The following is a 15,440-nucleotide window of genomic DNA, read 5'->3' on the forward strand; positions in this document are numbered from 1 at the left end:
TTTTTACCTTCAGACATTGAAATTATCATGCTGTAAAGAGCTTATCAGGTTGCCTATTAGCATCGGTAACCTAATCAATCTTCGACATCTTGACGTTGCTGGTGCAGTAAAATTACAAGAAATGCCTATACGAATGGGCAAACTAAAAGATTTGCGGATATTGTCTAATTTCATTGTGGACAAAAAAAAGGGTTTGACAATCAAGGAGTTGAAGGACATGTCACATCTACGAGGAGAACTTTACATTTCGAAATTGGAAAATGTGGTGAATATTCAAGATGCAAGGGATGCCGATTTAAAATTGAAGCATAACCTTGAAAGCTTGATAATGCAGTGGAGTTTGAGATGGATGGTTCAGGGAATGAAAAGAATCAAATGGATGTCCTTGACTCTCTACAACCATGTTCGAATCTGAACAAACTCTGCATTCAGTTGTATGGTGGTCCAGAATTCCCACGTTGGATAGGGGATGCTTTGTTCTCTAAGATGGTGGATCTACGTCTCATAGATTGCAGAAAGTGCACGTCTTTACCATGCTTGGGGCAGTTGCCATCGCTCAAACAGTTGAGGATCCAAGGAATGGTTGGAGTAAAAAAAGTGGGTGCAGAGTTTTATGGAGAGACTCGTGTTTCTGCAGGTAAGTTTTTCCCATCACTAGAGTCTCTACATTTTAATAGCATGTCAGAATGGGAGCACTGGGAGGATTGGTCTTCCTCAACAGAGTCATTATTCCCTTGCCTCCATAAGCTTACAATTGAGGATTGCCCCAAATTGATTATGAAACTACCCACTTACCTACCTTCTCTTACAAAGCTCTCTGTTCTCTTTTGTCCAAAATTGGAGTCTCCACTTTCAAGACTTCCACTGCTGAAGGAATTACGTGTAGGAAAATGTAATGAGGCGGTCTTGAGCAGTGGAAATGACCTCACCTCACTCACCAAGTTAACAATTTCTAGGATTTCAGGGCTTATCAAATTGCATGAAGGATTTGTGCAATTTTTGCAAGGGCTTCGGGTTTTGGAAGTATCGGGATGTGAAGAACTCGAATATTTGTGGGAGGATGGTTTTGGATCGGAAAACTCTCTTTCTCTTGAGATTAGAGATTGTGATCAACTTGTATCCTTGGGATGCAATCTTCAGTCTTTGGCAATAAGTGGATGTGATAAACTAGAGAGGCTTCCAAATGGATGGCAGAGTCTAACATGCCTTGAAGAATTGGCAATCAGCCATTGTCCAAAGCTAGCGTCATTTCCAGATGTAGGTTTCCCACCAATGCTGAGAAATCTTATTCTTGAGAATTGTGAAAGCCTAAAGAGTCTACCTGATGGCATGATGTTGAAGATGAGGAACGACAGTACTGACAGCAACAACTTGTGCCTCCTTGAACGGCTAGTGATATACAGATGTCCACCTCTCATTTGCTTTCCAAAAGGGCAATTACCCACCACCCTTAAGAGTCTATGCATATTGTGTTGTGAAAATCTCAAGTCTCTTCCAGAAGAAATGATGGACATGTGTGCCCTTGAATACTTAAGGCTAGATACGTGTCCTTCTATGATTGGTTTTACGAGAGGTAGGTTACCCATCACTCTCGAGGTACTCTACATAAGTAATTGTGAAAAGCTGGAGTCTCTACCAGAGGGAATAATGCACTACGATTCCACATATGCTGCTGCTCTTCAAAGGCTGTTCATCTCTCACTGTTCATCTCTCACATCCTTCCCAAGAGGCAAGTTTCCATCCACCCTTGAGCGACTTCACATTGGGGATTGTGAACACCTCGAGTCAATTTCAGAGGAGATGTTTCACTCTACTAATAATTCACTTCAATCTTTAACCCTCAGGAGGTATCCTAATCTCAAAACCCTACCAGATTGCCTCAACACCCTCACAGATCTACGTATTGTAGATTTTGAAAATCTGGAATTGTTGCTTCCTCAGATAAAAAAGCTCACCCGTCTTACACGGCTCGAGATCTCTAACTGCAAGAATATCAAGACCCCCCTATCCCAATGGGGCCTTTCCAGACTCACCTCTCTTAAAGACCTCTGGATTAGTGGCATGTTTCCAGATGCAACTTCCTTTTCGGATGACCCCCACTCGATTCTTTTTCCTACAACTCTCACCTCCCTTATCCTTTCAGAATTCCAGAATCTGGAATCCCTAGCCTCCCTGTCTCTCCAAACCCTCACCTCTCTTGAATATCTAGTAATCAAAAGTTGCCCTAAGCTCTGGTCGATTTTGCCAAGGGAAGGACTATTGCCTGACACCCTTTCACGACTGTATGTGCGGCGTTGCCCACATCTAACACAAAGGTACTCGAAGGAGGAAGGAGATGATTGGCCCAAGATTGCCCACATCCCCAGTGTATCAATAAATAAGGTATTACATCTCATTCCCAACACATCATTCTTCCTCTTTCTCTTCTCAACACCACTTTCAATTTCTCTTACGCGCTACTGTAATTTTCTAATTGGACTTAATTTTTAACAAGAAAGCAGCTCTTGACATGGCTCCTGGCTTGGTATTTTCCCAGTGTCTAATTTTCTCTATAATCTGTCACAATAAAAAATGAGCATTACTACTTCTACCTTGCCAGGTCCAACAAATCAATATCTAATGTATCAAGACCTTTATACTAGAGGAAGTTCTAGTTTATTGACTTGGTTTGGTTTACTAATTAGATGACATTATCACTTCACTTATTGTAGTTCTAATGAGGTCATTTACTGGAAAAACGGTGTCAATTTGAGAAAGGGGAAGAATGGCGTTATATAGATCTCATTCCTAAAATAGTGATCAATGAAGTGCTATTTTAATCAAAGGGCCACTCCGCCAATACACAGTCAGGTAATTCTTTTGCGCTTAAACTTTTCTTTCTGTTTATTTGATTTAAGATTTTCTTTTTTCTTGAAGCTTCAAGCTTGAAACAAATGTTGAACACATTTTCATGCTTTGTTTTGATTTGGCAGTTTGCAAAAATTAAATGAACCATTTATAATTATGGAAAAATTAAGAAAAAAATAACGTAAGAACCATGGATATTTTGTTTGTTTTTTTTTTTGGCAATTTTATTTTTTATTTTTTATTTTTTATTTTTATTTTATAATTTCTTATATAGTTAGCTGCTTTATTTATTCTAGTTAGGTGCTTTATTAGCAAGTCATTCAAATTGCTTTGTTTTTTTCTTGCTTTAATATACCAAATTTTATGGACAACTTTAATGACTTGAATTTCAATGCTTTTAAATAATTTTATTTACAATTTCATGTGTTTGATTAAACTCATTTAATTGGAATTAAACATGTTTAAATTATCGATTTGATAACAACTAAAACATTTTTGGTTCCTAAGAAGTGTTAAATAAATTCCTCATAGATTTTTTTTTCCCCTCAAATTTCCCATAAACAATCAAACAAAAACAAAAAAGTTTACAATTTTTTTTTCTTTACTTTCCCGTAAATTTTATGAGAACCAAAATAGTTTTATAATTGCTCATTTTTAAAAATTATTAAATTCATTTTTTTTTTCATTTCAGTGTTCATTACAAGTAATCGGGTGAGCCTAGATGTTTGAACTCTCCTTTGGTTCAGCAGCTTGCACTGATTGGGCGTCCATGTAAAATGTGCTCTAACCAAGTGGATTTCTTCAAAAGGTAAGCAATAGGCATAAATCTCTTCTTGAGATAGTTGATGCACTTCTTTTTGTCTCAATTTTGATGATATTTTCTTCATGTTTTGACTTTTGCAAGGAAGTGGAATATGAAGAAAGGATAGATTGTTCAAATTTTGCCTGTAGAGGAAGGGAGATTGCTGGGTGCTCAACACTTGATGCTCATTGCTCTGTTCAAGAAGAATAAGAAACTGAGAGGTACAAGGTTCATCTCCCTATAATTATCTCTAAAAATTTTGATTAATTCTTTTGCACATTAATCAATTGAAGAGATTTGGATACTCTTCTGTTAAATATCTACTTGTGTATGTGAACTTTGATTTCAGGATCAGTTTCAGCCATGTCAGGACTCTAATCCATGGCAGGCTTTCTCTGAGGTAGGTGCCCAGACAACAATAGCAAGTCTGTTAGGACCCGAAATGGCCATCACAACAAACCAGCCATAGAAGCAACTTCTGGCCCTGAAACTTGGGGTTTTGGAACAGAGAGTTTTACAGCCACCCCTGGTGCCAGCTCTAATATTTCCAGACCCTCCATTGGAGGCAATAATGCCCAGCTGTTTGTTGACTCAAAGAAGATTGAGGGCAAGCTGGCTACTCAACCTGCTGGATGGGCTGGTTTCTAACTTATTTGGTGATGTTATATCATCCTGGGCACTTCTGGCCATAAGAGATGGGAATAGGTAAAAAAGCAAAACAAAAAGGGATTCATGGCTTTCTGGGCATGGTTATGCTTGTAAGTATTGAGTGTTTGCCTTATGCAATAGAATACAACATCTGCATATGTTCCCTGGTTTCCATGGACTACTTACAAATGTGTACTGTTCTGAATGCCTCGATTTTCAGGTGGGACAAATAATCATTTCTTTTAATATTGTCCTGTCTGTGACCTTATCCTTCTATTTTGCCATCTATTTTTGTTTAATCCATGAAAATCTTGTTTCATATTTCATTTGCATTTGTTACATGCATAAATCTCTTTATTAGATAGTTGATGTACTTGTTTCTGTGCCAATTTTGATGTTGTCTTCTTCTTGTTTTTTGGCTTGTCTTAGGTCTTGAGCCCAAACAACATCCACTGTCTCTTAAGACCATAAATGGTCATCGTAACATTTTATTTGGTATTGAAGTGGTGTCAGGTAGAGGGGTGGATTCTTCATCCAGGTTTTATGTTACTGCTTTTAGAAAATTATTAGTCAAATGAGTTTTTGGACTGTCTTCAGCTATTTTTGACTATTTTTCCATATCTTAGATCTAAATGCATTAGCTGGACAATCGAATGGCGGTTACTTATCTAACAGATGTTGTTTTACTAGACCATGGGTGAGCTTTCTTACCAATTCTTATCTTTAAAGGGCTTCTATATATAAACTTTTAGTGTTTCATTGATGTTTTTAATCTTATTGCAGAATAAAAGAAAACTCAACCCTCTCATCCGTAATTCAGAACCATCTAAAGCCTGGCCATGGAATAAGCTCAGCCTTTCTGTACAGAGAAGCTGGACTCTCTCAAATTTTTGATTTGTAAATATCCAAAGGTATTTCCTTTTCCTTGCTGATTGATAGTTGTTGACTTGTTGATTATCCTGAGATTCATGTTTGCCTCCCTTCACACAGCTATGATTTCAAAAGTCATTAAATGTGCCAATCCCCGTTGACCTCAATCAGAGCTTAAGGAGTGTGTTAGACTGTTACCATTGATCACCTCAGTCCAAAAGGCATTCCATTCAGGGAAGAGGAAATAGAAGAAAATGGCAGCTCTTGATGTATTTTGATTTTGATCAAGGCTTTCTTGATGTATACTCTGATGTTTTGCTCAAATTAATCCTGATGATTTTCTTGATTGGGAAGGTGACTTTTCCTCCAAGGAAGAGGACAGATTGTTATGATTTTGGCAGAGTTTTCCCAGTAAAGGAATTGAAGGAAGGGGAGATTCCTGGGTGCTGAACTATTGATGTTCATTGCTCTGTTCAAGAAGAACAAGAAACTGTGAGTAGAAGGTTCATCACTTCAGAATTATCTTCTGAACATTCTGAAATATAATTTACTCACCCGGGTTGAGCTCTAAAATTATGGTAATGGTTAGAAAGCAAAGCCCTCTTCCAGAATTTATGGTCTTGTCATTTTGTTTTCTCTCCAGTGTTGAAACTTTCCCAGTCTTCCAGAATTTGGTTGTTACTCCAAACAATGAATAGGATTCATTTATACATTTAATCAATTGAAGAGATTTGGATCAGTTTCAGGATAGTCAAAAGCATAGGAAAAGCTGAAGCTGAAGATACCATGCACAAAAACAGGAGAGTTTCCATTGAAACCAGTCCAAATTATGGTACTCTTCGTTACCCAGCTTCTTAAGAAATTGCTGTTTCGCCCAGGGCAAAGTCAACAATCCCCTCAACCGTGAAACAGTTTTGGATAAAGTTGGCCAAATGATCAAATTCCACCAGTTCACTATGATTTATAATATAACACCATCACCATATTCACTGACAAAATAGGAATGAAGTTATACATAGAAACCCCTAGAGTTCTTGTATAAATGCTATAACAAACACCACTGAAAATGCAGAATGATCCATTTCTGTTCCTTATTATTTAGTTTGAAGGAAACATTGATGAATCCCTTGCTTTGCAGATTGAACCTTGGCATTGAGCTGATGCTTCATAACGTGTTATTATAAGAGACATAGGCTGCTCGAGTTGTCTGAATATACCCCATAGTCCCTCTGATGCCTGTGAGTGTTCTAGTCTGGTTGATTATCAGAAGCTTCCCAGTCCGAGTTTGCAACTTTGGCTGTAAAAGAATCATCTAAGAGTTATGTTCTGAGGGCTTTATGTCACAATGGATGATCTGTTTACTGCATTCTTCATGTAGGTACACAAGTCCTTGGGCGCCTCCAGAAAGGAAGCTTGATAAAGAGCCATTGTGCATAAAAAAAAAAAAAAAAAAACACCAGTAGTCAGTGTTCACCCTCATGACAGTAACGCAGCAACTGTCCTTGATTCTTATGGTGAGTTTGGCCTATCACATTCACTTCTGCTTTGAATTCTTTCTCATCTTCTCCCACCACCTTCTCCAACTTCTTTTCAGCAACAGAATTTCCAGAACCTGATGGTAATATCCCTTTATAGACAGTGTCAAAGGCTTCTACCATCGCTTGTACTCAGGATTCTGTGATAAAGCTGCAGATTTTTGAGGTTCAAGTGGTAGAAAACTAGAGAAATTGCAGCCAGAGAAACGAAGAAGAAAAACGCAGAGGGGCCTAAGAGGACTGAGAGTATTAGAATTGCTTTATTTTGGTTGCCTCTGCCTGAAGTTAGTTCACTGGACTTCAATATCTTGATTAGAGCACTTCTGGAAACATCAGTTTGATCCAACCTCCCATTTGAAAGAGGTAGTCTTTTCCTCCAACAGCTTCCAGTTCCATTTGCAAACCTCAGGTCCTCAAAAATAGCAACTGCACAGTAGGCTCCAACACCAATCCCTGGGTTGGCAATATGGTATTAGTTGGGTGCTTGAAGCTCTCCCATATACTGGTATACAATTTCCATGTCCAAGCATGGCACCATGCACTGTTCGCTGCTCACATTACCAGTCTTTGTCTTCATCTCTTAGCCTCTGGAGAACAAGTTGTCCATTGGTAGTAAGCTCAACTTTTGATCCTCTTGGCACCGGTTAACTTCCATTTGCAGTCCAGATAGCAAGAAGGATATTGATCCTTTTCACTTGGAGAGGGTCAGAATCCAAATGCAAAATCACCAGAAGGCGAACCCATGTGGAGTTGTCATCAGAGACATAGAGAGATGAACCCAAGCTTATATTACTATAAGCTTGGCTGATGAGTAACAAGTAGAGGTAGAGAGACAATGTATGTAAGTTGGTATGTGAATAATTGGCCACCCGACTGCTTTTCTCTGCATGTTGATTAAGTTGAAAGAGTCTAGTGAATATTATTTTCTTCTATAATTGAACATTCTCCTGTAATTGAATAGTGTGAAAGCAATTTTTTCTTCTTCTTCAACAAATGAATATTGAGAGCATAGGATTACAATAAGTGACAGCTGATAGGATTACAAATGAATATTCAGAAGCTCTGTTGTCTTCTGCAATATCATGTTGATATATATCATGCTCACCAATTCTAGGAACATCTTAAACCTACTCAAGCTTTTCAAACTCATCCCCTTGATCTAGATCCTTCCAGGGTGATATATATCAGAAACATATATGAACCTGGCATGAACATTCATCTGCCCATATACAAACCAGATCACAAAGGAGAGTATACTTTTCCAATCTCTAAGTATCACCAAGGAGACATGTACAAACCAAGCAGCTTATCCCCATGAAACAACAATTCCTAAAACACATTGAATGGGAGTTTTAGGTCTTTATCTGCAATTTGACTCCAAGTTTTCATTGAGAACATCTTTCTTTCCTTAGTCTTTTAAAGCTAGTGATCTTGATAAAGCCTCTACAAACCCTGTTTGGGTCATTGTGGTGTAAACCAAAGTGTCCCCAGTTATATGAATGTAGGCCACCATAGCACCATAGATTCATGGAGTTTTGCATGTTTCTACAATTTGGATCAAATTAAGATGAAGTTAATGGGCTTCAAGATGAAGTACAACACACTTTTTTGCCATTTTTTCTGTGATCAAAATAATTGCTAGCTGTAGAGGTTTAATGGCATTTGTCAAATGTAACTTCTTGGCGCCCATTTGGATGGTGCAGTTTGACTTGTATTTGTTACATATTTTGCCTTGATTGAATTATGATTAATCAGCATTGAACCGCCACCTAGTCATGTCCATCCTGAATACTATTAAAACTCATTCGATTTTTTGGGTCTTATAGGGTGTTTGGTAATCATTCATTAACTTAATAACTTAATTTAATTATTAAATAGATTAAATATATTTGATAAAATAACTTAATATTATATCTTAAAGTTACTTTTAATTTTAAGTGTTAAATCAAAGTAATTAATTTATTCTTAATCTCAATTTTATTTTGTTTCATTTATCTGCATCTAGTTATCAAATTAACAAAGATAAATATGACAATTTGATAATTTAAAATGATTTTTAAATTAATTTTATCAAATAACTTTAATACTTAAAGTAAATATTAAATAATAATTTTAAGTAACTTAAATATAATCTAACTTAAAGTCAACTTAAGTTATTAAGTAATAAATATTAAGTTTTATCAAATAAGCCTTAATCATCAGCTTAAATATGGGATCTCCTCTACTTAGCATTGCAATTAATGTTAAAATTCTCTATTTATTTAATGACATATAAAATTTTATTAAATAAGAATATTTACGCAATATGTCTATAAAAATATTTCGATGAAGTTTGTATTATTCATTTCTTACTATTTTATACTCTTGAGGTATCAATTAATAAGGTCAATAATTTAATTTAGTGTAATTACTCATTACTTGAATTGTCCAAAAATATGAAAATTAATACATCTCAACCATAATATAAGTTTTTATATATAGAGTAAAAATGTTCATACAATATGCCATCTTTCGATGAATCTAATTCAAAAATGTAGTCTTATCTTATAATTCACACCTTCTAATCTTTTTTTTATTATTTTATATTTTCTAGGTATTAATTAATGAGATCCTTAATCTAAGCAGTTTTTTTTTTTTTTTTCTTTTTATATTATCAATTATAATTTTGTACTATATATGAGTTTTTTTTTATTTATTTTAATTAATGTCAAGGTTATATCTTTTTTGCAGATGTTTAAGGCTATGAGTTGTTTTCATACTAGAGATAGACGACAAGGTTTAATTTTCACTTTATTACATGTACGTTCTTTGTAAGCTTTGAGTATACATTAAGCCAAGTCATTTGAATTGAAACACTTATACAATACCTAAAATTGAAAGATACCTAATTTGATATTCCATATTGAATAAGAAGAAATTCATGATATTATATACATATGAGTTGCTCTTAACCATGTGGATGCAATTTAAAGTGATGATGATCCATTGAAATTAAAGCGGATAATATTTACTTGATTGGAAGAATCATTATACCCTAGTGTCACTTAACTGTCAGCACTAACCCAAGCATTCTTCTATTAACTTCATGACAAGATGAGAACAAAAAATCAAACTACCCTAATTTCTTTCTTTATTTTTCTTATATCCTTTGTTTGGTTGTGGAGAATGTGAAGGAACAATCAAAATTTTGGCATTAATTTTATATCCACAATAATTGCTTCACTACCTAAACTTAATAACATATATCTATATATATAAATGATTTTTAAGTTTTGATTTCATTCCTTAGTTGGAGGATTATAGCATGGAAAAGTATTTAAGTATATATTAGATGCATGGCACAAACTCTAGTCAATTAAAAGTTTTTTTACAAAATAATTAATTTTACCTTTAAAATAAATTAATATTAGATGAGTAATTTAATAGGATGAGACAATTAAAAAAATAAAGAAGAGAATCCAGCCATTTAATAATGTATGATATTTAATTTTCAAACAATATTTTATTAAATATTTGAAATGTAAGCCATGTAATTAATTTTGTTTTTTCTAATTTTTGTGGTATTTTTTTAATCCTCAATTTCTATTGAACAAATAAAAATATTGATAACAATTAATATGATGACATCTCCAAACTACCTAATGTTGTTGTTCGCTGTCATGTCCCAATTAAAAAATGTTATCCTGATTGCCTTTCAAAGCTTGCACATTGTGCGCTATTCAACGGGCTTCCCCCATCTCTTAAGATTGACTAACCCATGTGAACTGTTGTTCACATGGAACCTTCCCATCACAATGAAATTTCAAAGATTACCCGGACCTGTCAATCAAGGTTATAGACTCGTTGCATACATTAGTGTAATGCACATGTGTCTAAAACATCTAAGGGCATCACAAACCTATTATCACCTCAAACTTTCTTGGCCTAAGTGATCATGGTCCCTCTAAGAAGCTAGCTATAGAGGTTCACCTCCACATAGCAAGTTAGTAGTCCTTTTAGTATTAGTTTTTTTTTTTTTTTTTTTTTTGGTTTTTTTTTGGGTTTGAAAAGACTAAAGAGCCCATCATATGGTGACGTGGCACTACAGTACTATTGGACTCACGAAAAGTGAGTAACTGCATAAACTCCGATCTACGTGTAATGCATGCAAAAGAAAATACATGCAACGTGTGTAAAGCCCTCCAGTTTCCACACCAAAACCTCTCTTAACAAAAATTAGTACGTAAAATACCACCTCAAAGAGTAGGCCATACCTTAATATCTGGAGGATAGTTTAGGTATTTGAGAGACTACCACAAATTTAGTAGCAAAAATACCCCCAAAAAGTGCGCCATGCCATGGGTTGGAGGGTTTTTTTGGGATATGTAGAGAATAATGTGGGCTTAGCCATGGGTTGTCTTTTTGTATAAAGGAGATGATGCTTTGTAGAGAAGAATCAAAAGCAAAAATGGTGATTAGAGGGTCTCTTCTTGTGTTATTCTCTGCTATTGTTGGATCAATGGCCTCAAATATTTCAGATATCTTTGGCTATTGGTCTTGTTCAACTTGCCATGTAACACCTTACGAACTTCCTGTTAAGTACATCCTTTATTGGCAGTTGTCATAGGGAAATATTCTAGAAACTTTTACCATCTTACATTTAGCCTCAAACATTGTGTTAGCATAGGAATCATCTGTTGTGTTGGAAACAACTTTGATACCACTTGTTATGCGGAGACAATTGAACAATAAACAAGAAAACAACAAAATAAACCAAAACATAATTAACATAATTCAAGAATGTGCTTACATCCATGGGAAGGGAAGAAATCAACTCACTATTAACCTAATTTTTCTTTGCTTTCCAAGAGCCAAACCAAGGCTAAATTTATAGAATTTCCCTTTCAAGTTAAGTTACAACATCAGTTGATAGCTTACAAGAGGTCAACTCTAATATTTACACATAAGACTCACAGACAGTTTTGAGAAAACAATATTACAATATATGGAATACTCTTAGAAGATTTTAGAAATACCACTTATCATCACCTGCTATTGTTCCATTTGACACAACACTGCATGATTGGGATGCAGAAAACATGCACCTCCATGCACACACATAAATTTGGTCTTGCGAGGTTATCTACTATTCCTCTTACGATAGTTTCTTGGAGTGAATAGATTGCTTTACTCCATTCCCAGAAAAACTAACCACTAGAAGGTGTCATAAATTCTTGAAATTATGGGATCAAAAATGGTTGCACATGCAGGCTATATTTGTACAATATGAAGTTTGAAAGAGTAACTAGTTCCAATTGATTGTTACCTCTAAAAGTGTTCCAAACCCATAAGGCAGTAGCTTGGAAAGACTTCCTTGGGATAATGGAAGTTTGTTTGCTTGGTTGATAAGAACTTATTTCCCATTCATCACTGCTGGTCTCAAGACCACAAGCATTGCAAAATGATTCCACGTCTAATTCCTACAAGAATGCAAATGAAGTCTTCAAGGTTCAAAGAAATTGGAACTTTGGATGACAAATTTTAGCAATTTAATGCTAGTAAATGCAATCATACCTTCATCATCAAGAGTTTGGACAGGTGTGCAATTGGATACGGATGAAGTTTGTAGCCACAATAATTTACACATGACAATGCCAATGCTCGAACCTTTTATGGTCAAAAGAAAACCAACAAAAATGTATATAAATCAGAAAATTAAGAAAAATAACGTAAGAAGTGTTCTCTGTTTTTCGTTTGTTTTTTTTTTCTTGGTTTTTTTTTGTGTTCTCTGTTTATTTCTTATATAGAGGGCACTGAACAACTCTAGGGCATATTCTAGTTAGTTGCTTTATTAGCAAGTCATTCAAATTGCTTTGTTTTTTTCTTGCTTCAATATACCAAATTTTATGGACAACTTTAATGACTTGAATTTCAATGCTTTTAAATAATTTTATTCACAATTTCATGTGTTTTACTAAACTCATTTAATTGGAATTAAACACGTTTAAATTATCAATTTGACAACATCTAAAACATTTTTGGTTCCTCAGAAGTGTTAAATAAATTTCTCATAGATTTTGTTTTTCCCTCAATTTTCCGATAAACAATCAAACAAGAGAAAAAGTTTACAATTTTTTTCCCTACTTTCCCATAAATTTTATGAGAACCAAAATAGTTTTATAATTGCTAATTTAAAAAAATTATTAAATTCATATATATATATATATTTTACTCTTTCTTTTCTCATGCAAGAAAAAGGAAATTATGTGTGCTAAATTTATCAAACCAAACTAATCATCATTTTTTGTGTTTTTTTTCTTTTCATTTCAGTGTTCATTGTAAGTAATCAAGATGAGCATAGAAGATTTCTTATGATAAACAAAGTTTCGATTATGACCATGGAAGAAACATGTAAGGTAAACAACAATAATTTTATGCCAATGTTTTTTAGATATGAGATCATTTAGAATTCATATGAAGTATTTTATGATACTTGAGTTCGTCAAATTTTTTAGATGTTTGAACTCTCCTTTGGTTCAATTGCTTGTAGTGATTGGGCGTCCATGTAAAATGTGCTCTAACCAAGTGGACTTCTTCAAAAGGTAAGCAGTAGGCATAAATCTCTTCTTGAGATAGTTGATGCACTTATTTTTGTCTCAATTTTGATGATATTTTCTTCATGTTTTGAATTTTGCAAGGAAGTGGAATATGAAGAAAGGATAGATTGTTCAGATTTTGCCTGTGGAGGAAGGGAGATTCCTAGGTGCTCAACACTTGATGCACATTGCTCTGTTCAAGAAGAATAAGAAACTGAAAGGTACAAGGTTCATCTCCCCATAATTATCTCTAAAAATTTTGATTAATTCATTTATACATTAATCAATTGAAGAGATTTTGGATCCTCTTTTGTTAAATATCTACTTGTGTATGTGATTTTTGATTCCAGGATCAGTTTCAGCCATTTCAAAAGCTGAATATACTAGTATTGTAAAGTTATATCAATTCATTTTCAATGATGGAAGTCAGTTACATCCTACATTTTATAATCTGAGCAACATAAAATGGTTTTCAGATGAGTTATTAATGATTTTTTTTTGGCCGAAGAATGGAATTTGGGTTTTATGTGAAGGCTCAAAACATGTAGTGAATGGAGTTAGTGCTTGATGATTGCAATCCAGATAAATTATAACAAGAAGCAACAACTTGTACTGTCTTAATTCCTAGAAATCTCGAGATGTCCAAGTCTCATAAGCTTTTCCACTAGATAAAGTACATACCATATTTAAGCATCTACGTATTCATGATTGTTCAATTTTGTGGTCTATAGCTAGCTGAATGATGTATGATGACAACAATAGCCATAGGAATTATCCTCTTGAATCACTAGAGATCGAGGGATTTCCACCTCTCACACCCTTTAAAGATATGAGTCACCCACTTCCTTTAAAGCAAATTAATAATATTTTGGTACAATCAAATGGGCCAATTAGGAACAGAAATTACAGAGAAAATGTCATTTGAAGTCTTTCGTAGTTGGCTAATTCTTTAATGATTGATGCTTATTTGGATTTAATCTTTCTTAGCTCAGCTGATTTTAACTCATTTACTAGAATTATTTTATTGCCTAGCCATCAAATCCTTGTGGAATTTTTAATGATGCAAATTAGGTACTTGTGGTGATGATATTCTTAAAAATTTTGGCGTCTTTCCCTTTGTGCTAAAATCAAACATGCTCATTCACTATATATAAATCTTATCTTCTTAGACATTAACTTCATATTTTTGTTTTAGTAAAAGTTTTTGTTTTAATGAAATTTTTTTGTTGTACGTGTAGTATGCCCAAATAGGTTGCACATCCTATTGGACATCCTATTGGAGCAGCAATGTCAAAGAAGATGTACATTATACAAATATTTGAAGAGAAGTATCTAAATCTAGAAACTACTAGTGTGTCTACAACTCAGAATTCTTCACTTAAGAAATGTGGATCTCAAGTCCTACCTCATCAGATTTAGAGTCTCACATCTCTTTAAAGCTTTGTGTTGTACATTGTCCAGGTTCAGGAGTCCTTTGAGGAAACAATTTCATGAATACACTTGCAAGAGTATTAAAACCCCTTATTTTTGTGGAGCCTCCAAAGATTCACTTCTCTAAAAACTTAGTTCATTCATTTTATATTGTACATTGTTAAATGCAATTTCCTTTTGACAGGATTTCTTGCTACAACTCTCATTAATCTTTCAATGAAAATATTGTCAAATATGGAAACCTAGCCTCCTCCCTTGGTCTTCAAAACTTCATTTCTTTAACTTGTAGAGATTGAGGGATGCCTTGTTCTAGTCCTCCTTGCCAAGTGAAAGGTTGTCTTCTAAGTTTTATCAACTTTGAAATCAAAGATGTTTCAAGGAGAATGATAGAGATTGGCCCCAGATTGCTCGCTTCCCCTAAAATGAGGATACATCATAAACTCATTTTTGAACCATAATAAATTCAAATTGCAAAAATGGGTGCAAAGCCAATTCAACCCTATCCTATCCTTACATTCATTAAGGTAACTCTTATTCTCAATACACATTTCTTACTCTTTTATCTGCATAGTACCTTGTAAATTTCTCATATTGATGTTGTGTTTTACCAGTGGCTCAACAATTTATGGAAGTCTCCATGGAGTTATGTTGAAAGTTTGACTAGGAAGCAAGTTTTGAGTACAATAGTTACAAACTTATGGGTGAGTATTTTGTTTCTTAATGATCTCTCCC

At 34.5% G+C, this 15,440-nt stretch overlaps 1 protein-coding gene across 16 annotated transcripts; it reads left to right on the plus strand.

The window, feature by feature from the left end:
• The first annotated feature begins 347 nt into the window (after positions 1–347).
• LOC117928039 (putative disease resistance protein At3g14460) lies at positions 348–13,441 on the plus strand. Of its 16 annotated transcripts, none has more exons than XM_034847797.1 (12): positions 348–2,382; positions 2,712–2,850; positions 3,597–3,655; positions 3,752–3,870; positions 3,999–4,517; positions 4,727–4,835; positions 4,924–4,994; positions 5,081–5,208; positions 5,288–5,659; positions 5,908–5,999; positions 6,306–6,405; positions 6,546–7,692. In XM_034847797.1, exons 1-2 carry the CDS (start codon positions 376–378, stop codon positions 2,715–2,717), a joined length of 2,013 nt encoding a protein of 670 aa, XP_034703688.1. In that variant the 5' UTR covers positions 348–375; the 3' UTR covers positions 2,718–2,850; positions 3,597–3,655; positions 3,752–3,870; positions 3,999–4,517; positions 4,727–4,835; positions 4,924–4,994; positions 5,081–5,208; positions 5,288–5,659; positions 5,908–5,999; positions 6,306–6,405; positions 6,546–7,692. The 16 variants fall into 16 exon arrangements, with proteins under 16 accessions (XP_034703688.1, XP_034703686.1, XP_034703684.1 ...); XM_034847795.1 differs by lacking the exon at positions 5,908–5,999 and having other exon boundaries at positions 6,546–6,681; positions 6,762–7,692; XM_034847793.1 differs by lacking the exon at positions 5,908–5,999 and having other exon boundaries at positions 6,546–6,681; positions 6,803–7,692.
• The last annotated feature ends 1,999 nt before the right edge of the window (positions 13,442–15,440 follow it).

Source organism: Vitis riparia, chromosome 13 (assembly GCF_004353265.1).
Source record: "Vitis riparia cultivar Riparia Gloire de Montpellier isolate 1030 chromosome 13, EGFV_Vit.rip_1.0, whole genome shotgun sequence".
Lineage (NCBI taxonomy): Eukaryota > Viridiplantae > Streptophyta > Magnoliopsida > Vitales > Vitaceae > Vitis > Vitis riparia.

What these genes read in the sequence shown, in the direction of transcription:
- LOC117928039 (XM_034847808.1), top strand. Translation starts at nt 376, where the DNA reads ATGGATGTCCTTGACTCTCTACAACCATGTTCGAATCTGAACAAACTC.